The sequence below is a fragment of the Microtus ochrogaster genome, chromosome X (genome assembly GCF_000317375.1).
Source record: "Microtus ochrogaster isolate Prairie Vole_2 chromosome X, MicOch1.0, whole genome shotgun sequence".
NCBI lineage: Eukaryota > Metazoa > Chordata > Mammalia > Rodentia > Cricetidae > Microtus > Microtus ochrogaster.
This window is the reverse complement of record NC_022026.1, coordinates 22,182,362-22,189,612: the sequence shown is the minus strand read 5'-3', so window position 1 is coordinate 22,189,612 and position 7,251 is coordinate 22,182,362. Positions and strand designations below refer to the sequence as shown.

At 54.0% G+C, this 7,251-nt stretch overlaps 1 protein-coding gene across 1 annotated transcript; it reads right to left on the bottom strand.

Annotated features, from left to right (window-relative positions):
* Window positions 1-827: 827 nt before the first annotated feature.
* On the bottom strand, window positions 828-2,928 carry Cxcr3 (C-X-C motif chemokine receptor 3). The gene is made up of 2 exons (XM_005358559.2): window positions 2,917-2,928; window positions 828-1,916 (listed from the first exon to the last, which is right to left on the bottom strand). Exons 1-2 carry the CDS (start codon window positions 2,926-2,928, stop codon window positions 828-830), a joined length of 1,101 nt encoding a protein of 366 aa, XP_005358616.1.
* Window positions 2,929-7,251: the final 4,323 nt, after the last annotated feature.

Genomic DNA, 7,251 nt, shown 5'->3' with positions numbered 1-7,251 from the left:
CAGTTTCTTACCCCTGGAGATGCCACTTGCCCCTTGAACCTCCAGGAAGCCACCCCAGACAGCTCTTGCCACTAAGCTCAGTCATGGACTCAGCGTGTGCCACCCCTTTGCTTTGTAGCATAGATTTCTTGGCATTTGTTCATTTTTACTGTGCCTTCCCTGCTGGCCGGAGCTGCTGGGACTCAGGAGGTATGGCTTATTGATGTCTAGTAGCCCTGAAGTGTCCCTAGACTTATTCACTGCCATCACCCAAGCCCATGAGGGTGTTTAGCAGCTTTACTAAGACAACAGGGGGTCCAGCAGAGGGCACAGCAGAGCCTAGGAGGGCAAAAAGGTAGACTCTAGGTCAGGCAGGATGAGGCAGGAAGGGCACTCCTGAGCCCAGTCAGACCCCGCCCAAATGATGACTGGCAATACACCCTGGTCCTCATTATCTCATTTATTGCAAGTTGAAGCAGAGTTTTAGGCATAAAAGTCTGCAGATATTGACATGCCGGGGACCACAGGCACATTCAGTGGCAAGCAAGGGCTGGCCCTCTCCGTGCGTCACCTCTCACTCCCCTCACTCAGGGAAGGCTGAGTTCTACTTGCCGAATTCGAATTCGAAGGGTAATGGTGCTCCAGGCAGCTAGCTCTGAAATAGCAGGATGGGGCGTGGCAGCTGAGGCAGCTGGGAGAGTAGTTCTCGGGAGACCTGGAGGTGCTGGGCTGCCAGTGGGTCCCAGCAGCGACGTTCTGTGTGAGTCAGAGCTAGTCCAGCCACAAGGAGGAGAAGAACCTGCATGGGTTAGGACCTGGGTGGCACAGGCTACAGTTTCACTCCAGAGTTACAAGCCCAAGTAGGAGGCCTCTGTCGTCTCAGACCACGATGATTCCCGCCGTGAAGATGATGGCTGACGTTGGAGCCCTCTCTGGTCAGAGCGGCCCAGGCGCATGAGCAGCATCCACATTTGTTCTCTGAACTTCACCCCCACAAAGGCATAGAGCAGTGGGTTGAGGCAGCAGTGCAAGTAGCCCATGCCCGAGGTGACTGACTTGGCCACGTCCACGTGGCTTTCTCGACCACAGTTTCGGGCCAAAACTCCCAGGTCCATGAGGATATCCACCAACACCACCAGGTGATAGGGGGTCCAGCAGACAGCAAAGGCCACCACCACCACCACCACTAGCCTTATGGCTCGTAAGCGCCTCTGGCCTCTGGAGACCAGCAGCACAGCCAGGATATGGGCATAGCAGTAGGCCATGACTACAAGGGGCAGCAGGAAACCGGCCACCAGCTGCAGGATACGCAGAGCCGTGTGACCCACCTGGGGAAAGTTGTACTGGCAGCGAGTGGCATTGAGGCGCTGATCATAGCTGGCTGACAGGAAGATGAAGTCTGGGAGGGCAAAGAGCAGACAGAGTCCCCAGACAACTATGCAGGTGAGGGCTACGCGTAGCCAGGGGTCCCTGCGGTAGATCTGGGTGGCATGCACTATGCTCAGATAGCGGTCAAAGCTTATGCAGGCCAGCAGGAAGGCCCCTGCGTAGAAGTTGATGTTAAAGAGGGCACCTGCCACTTTGCAGAGGCCAGAGCCAAAAACCCACTGGACAGCAGCATCTACTGCCCATAGCGGCAGGGTCAAGACCAGCAGTGCATCGGCCACAGCCAGGTGGAGCAGGAAGGTGTCTGTGCTGCTCAGGGCAGTGCGCTGGCTCAGTAGCACAGCAGCCACAGCCCCGTTGCCTAGCAGCCCCAGCAAAAAGAGGAGGCTATAGAGGGCTGGCAGGAAGGCTCTGTCAAAGTTCAGACTGAAGTCCTGTGTGCAGGGCGGGGAGTCAAAGACGCTCTCGTTTTCCCCGTAATCATAAGGAGAGGTACTGTTCTCCAGAAGAAAGGCAAAGTCCGAGGCATCTAGCACTTGACGTTCACTAACCTGCCCAAGGAAGGGGAAAGAGGGAAGGGAGGCCGTTCTCTGTAAAGGCCTGGCAACTGTCTTGCCCCTTTGTGCCTTGTCATTTATTCTGATGAGTGTTTCCCTTAGCAATAGCTCTGTCAGGGTCAGACCCTGAGCTGTCGCTTTCTTTCTCCCGGGCCCACTCCTCCTTATCTCCACCTACTGGGACAGTGACTCGTAGTCTCAAAGGCTGGCGACCCCCAGACCCTTTCTGGATGATCACACAGGCCAGGTGTCCTTTGCAGCAGGAGGAACGTCCTTCCAGGTCTGGAGCCTTCTGTTCTCTTTCCCTTCCCTCTTGTGGCTTGTCTGCCTCAATATTGTGGCCACACCGGGATCAAAACCACCTGCCTCCCCAGGTGATCCCTCCCCACTTCATCTTCAGGTCCCTGGCCCTCCTTCCCCGCTCAGGCCTTATCTGGAGACCCCAGCTTCCTGGACTCACGGAAGGCTTTCCTACAAACCCCTGTGCACCCTACGCACACCATGCACACATGTACACTCCCCGTCCCCTACCCAGAGGCTTGTGTAGCTATGTCGGCACCCACTGAGCTCCCCAGTAGGAAGGTCTCCCCAGGCTTATTTCAACCTCTTGGGCTCAAGTGAGCTTTCTGCCTCTGCCTCCTAGGTAGCTAGAACAATGTGGGTATTCCACTTCCCTGGATAGCCGGAATCCTCTTCACCCTTCACCTCATCCCAAACTGTCCCCGAGCTAGAGATCACCAAGGTTGAGGCTCTCCAATGTGACATTTGCAGGTGAGGCATCCAAGACACAGAGGCAGGAGACATGCCTGCGGTTAGTGGCCAGGCTGGGTTCCTAAATCCCACTAATGCACTCATCAGAACCTCTGCATTCCATGTGGCTTCCTCAACTCTCTGGTGCCCCTGCCTGGACTGTGGGCCAGTCCAGACTTGTCCCTGGCACAGAAGCTTGGCCACTTGGTACTGTAACGTAGCTGAGCTGAGCAGCAGAACTTACCTCAAGGTACATGGTTAGGCTGGCGCTCTGGCTGCGGCTGCTGGGGTCAGGTCGCGTGCTGCCTGCTTCTCTGCTTTGGCACTTGTGGTTGGGAACTTACAGTGAACAGAGGAAGTGAAGACTTCACGGCTCAGCACAGCCTCTTCCAAAGGGTTATCTATCTACACCAGCCCTCCACCGGGTCCCTCTGCTGCTACTCCTGTGGCCAGGTGAACACATCTGGAAGGAGTTAGCCAGGAGCCTCAGACTGCTACCAAGTCTGCAGTTCTGGTCCTTCTCAATACCATGCACCAACAACTAAGCATGTCTAGGAGCAGGCAGGAAGTGTGATTTGATGGCAGTGACTGGAGAGGGGAAGCCCACCTTCCGAGGGTACCTTCTCCCCAACAAGTCTGGGACTGGAGGCTCACTAGGACTGGGTTAGAGTGGGGTGTGTCTGGAATACTGCTGTCATCACTGCATGGGAAGGGAGGAGGTCTCCAGGAGCAGCATGCCACCTCTTCCTGATTTGGGGATGGCTGCCTCTGACCTGGCATGGGTGAACACATATAAAACCATTATGGATTATAATAAGCTGCGTCATCCAGAATGCCCTATAGTGTCCGGATCAGGTGGAGGCGGTCAGAGCACACTCGGGAACTGGGAAATACATGATAACGTAGTGGATCGCAGCTGGGACTGCGCGGTGCAGACCAGCGGTGCAGCTGACAGGGCTACAGGCTGTCAGAAACATTGGCGTTCCATCTGGTGACAGAGCAAGAAAGGCTGGGCCCCAGGGAAGGGTCTGGGGTGCCTGGGTGGGGGGAGGCTCATGGAGGAGAGAGGAGAGGTCTGAAGCCACACAATGGGGAAGTGGAGGGCAGCCCTGGGGCCAGGTGCAGGGACTGCTTCTGCATCACGCTTCTCACTCATTGCTCAACAGCTTAGCCCACGTGCTGGTCGGTCTGGGGTTGTGTCCGCTCTTCCAGACCCATCTCAAAGTGGGTGCTCTGAGAAGGATGTGAGCACTCATAGAATTGTTGGTGTTTTGGTTCCTTTGCGACAGCCTCAGTCTGTAGCCCAGCCTGGCTTTGAACACACAGCAGTCTTCCTGGCTCAGCCTACGCTGGGACTATTGGTGTGCACCATGGCACGCAGCATTTGGCAGGAGGGTGGGGTAGTTCACTGTCTTGTAAAAGGATAAACTGATGTATTCATCCAGCTGCAGACAAGTGGCGATCCACGTAGCTGTCACGAGACTAAATGCAGAGGAACCAGTTCCTACATGGTGGAAGAGGCAAGTCAGAGAATAGTGTCTATACATGGGTACTGGTTGTGTTCATTGTTGAAATCGTCACACAAAGCAACAGTCCGCATGCGTCAGTGCTGGGTAATGGAAGCCAGGACTGTAGAATTTTTTTCAGGGTCTTTGTGACACTGGCTGAACTCAACAGGCTAGCCTCAAGCTCAGAGATCCACCTACCCCTGCCTCCTGCGTGCTGGGATTAAAGTTGTGAGCTACCATGTCTGGCTTAATGTAATTTTTTTTTGAGAAAAGAACTGAGATGTAGCCCAGGCTAGCTTTGAGTTCATGACCCTCCTGTGTTAGCCTCCCGAGTACTGAGATTACAGGTGTGAGCCACCACACTGTGTTGACAGTTTTCAAGCAAACCGCTCCACCAATTCATTCCAAGTGTATGGACATGGCATGGTACCTGTCAAGAATCAATGCCCGTTCTCTTCCTGTGGACAGACAAGACACTTCTCTGAACTAGCCTGTCACTGGCAGGGCTCAAGTCAAAGGGAACTGAGGTCATAGAGGAGGTCATGAGCTGTGTGAACGGAGGGGACTAGGGGGATTCCTGAGGCCAGGACAGTGAGGATGTATAGGACTCCAGCATTTGACTACCTGTAGGGGCAGAGCAGACAGAAGCCTGGCAAACACCACAAAATCCCTTGTGTGCCCACAAGGACCACAGTTTTCCCATGCCTGTTTGTGACTTACACAGAAGAGAAACATAACTGCAAAGATTATATATTTGTTCTTTCTTTCTTTTTTGCTTTTATTTTATTTTTTTTGAGGCAGGGTTTCGCTGCGTATCCCTGGCTGTTCCAGAACTCATTCTATAGACCAGGCTGGCCTCAAACTCACAGAGATGTGCCCGCCTCTGCCTCCTGAGAACCGGGATAAAAGGTGTGCGCTCTCACTGCCCCGCTACTTGTTCATTTTCAAGGACTTAGTCTGCCATTGTGTTCCCTGTCCCAGTTTTGGCATTAAAGGGGACTTTTGCTTTATGAAGGAAGTGGTGGTGGAAATAGATGGTCATTTTAGAAATACCTTTTGTTGGCAGAAGCTGGCAGTCCAGTGTGCTGGTCTGTGGAAGTGCAAAGGGTCTAGGGAGCCCTGGTCTCCTTCCTGGGCCTCAGTCTCATTTGTCTAGGGGAAGATGATCCTCATCCCAGGGTGCTGGGAGGGATGCCAGACTGACAGTCAGGTGTGGAGGGCCTTCCTTTCTGAGGCCCGACTACCAGGCATCGGGATCAGGCCCTGATAGACCAGCTGGGGCCCTCGCTATTCTTGAGAGACCTGCGCAACTGCTGTGCAATGGGCAGAAGACTGAAGTTGTCTGGATTCCAGGCCCCATCCCACTGCTGTGACCTTGGAGAGATCAGACAAAACCCTCAGCAGAGTTGCTCTGAGATTAGCTGAGGTAACCACAGGCTTGCACAGCTAGGCCTTTAGCTCTGGGCCAAGGGCTTAGTACAGGTCCGGCTGAGAGCTCCACGTGAATACCAGAGCCGCCTGGAACCTTCCATACCAAGAGAGCCCATGATAGAGGGTAGTAGCTTATGAGGCATGTAAGTGTGGCTTGGGCCAGGGCCAGAGGGCTAGTCCTCCATAAAAGTGGTCCTTGGCCTTGATTGACAGAGGGGCCTGTCAGTTCCACCCAGATTCCCTGGCTGTCCAGCTGTGCGACTCCGGGAAAGCGGTTCATCTTTCTGCTTCAGTTTCTTTGTCTGAAGAGTGGGTCTAAGGATAGCATCCGTTTGGTGGGGCTTTCCTGTGAACTGTACACCCTATGCGTGGAAAGTTTGTGCCAAAGGTGGATGCCCAGTTAGGAGCTCGCTCCTATGTTTCTGGTGCCAAGCCAACTCCCAAGCCTCAAAATTGCAGAGCTGGGGGCTTTGTCCATTGTTTGCAGCTTAGATAGTCTGGAAGATTCCTGTGTCACAGAACTGAACCAAGCCCTCACCTGGCCCCAAGATTAGGTCAGAGCCAGCTACCCAGCCAAAAGCTCACAGCCTGTGTTCTGGTCTCTGGGCCCTCCCTCTTCTGCAGCAGGGAGGGCCGAGGAGGAAGTTAGTCAGAGCGAAGCTGCCTGGGGCCTCAGCAGTGGTCAAGGTGTGAAATGTGCACCTGGCTCATCTCTGCCTCCCCTCCCCCTGTTGTTTTTCATTCTTTCACACCTCTGAGCTGTGGTTTGGGGAGCTAGGAGGCTGGGAGATAGACACCCTTGTGCCCAGTCCCTCACAGGAACGAGGGCCATTTCCTTCTGTCCTCCTGCTTCCTCCTGAGGTCCTCATAACAGACCCCTAGCCAAGCTCCCAAAAGCTTCCGAGCAGCCGCAGCTGCCGGCCCCAAGCCGCCATGACAGTCTGCCTAGGCAAGACCAGAGATTGTTGAAATGTCTGGGCACTTTTCTCTCACACTCCTAGGTCTTGAGGCTTTCTTCCCTTGGCCCCAAATTTCCCAAGGGAAGGAACACTCAAGTCACAAGGAGGCCCAGGGACAAGGCCCAGGGTGGAGTGTGTGCCAGGTCCTTTCCTCTGCCCATAGTAGCGCAGGGCCCAGGGACTGCGTGGGTCAGGCATTTGGCAGCTGTGCCAAGGCTGATTCTACCTTGGGAGCTAGATGAACCCCAGTAGGGTGATATGAATATGTGACGTTTGTTGATAATTTTCTCTCAGAGGCTGTGCTAAGTGCTTTGCTGTTGTTATTGTGTTAGGTTTAACATAAAGTCTATGTAGCCCAGGCTGGTTTCGCACCACTGTTAGGTCTCAAACCCTCCAAAATGGCACTGATTGTGTCCCCAAATAGCAGTCTGGGTTCAGCTCAGGCTGGACTCTGACAGGGTAAACAGAAGAATTTCTAGTGGGTAGTCAAAAGCTTGGACTCAGCATTCCTCAGAAAACCATTTCTGTTGTCAGGAGGAGCCATTATATTGCCTTCCTCTGGCAACCTCTGCAAATGGGGTATCTGAGTCCCTGTTACCACACACCTGTAGCTCATGCAGGTCCTTATTACCACAAACCTGTAGCACACGTGATTCCCTATTACCACACACCTGTAGCACA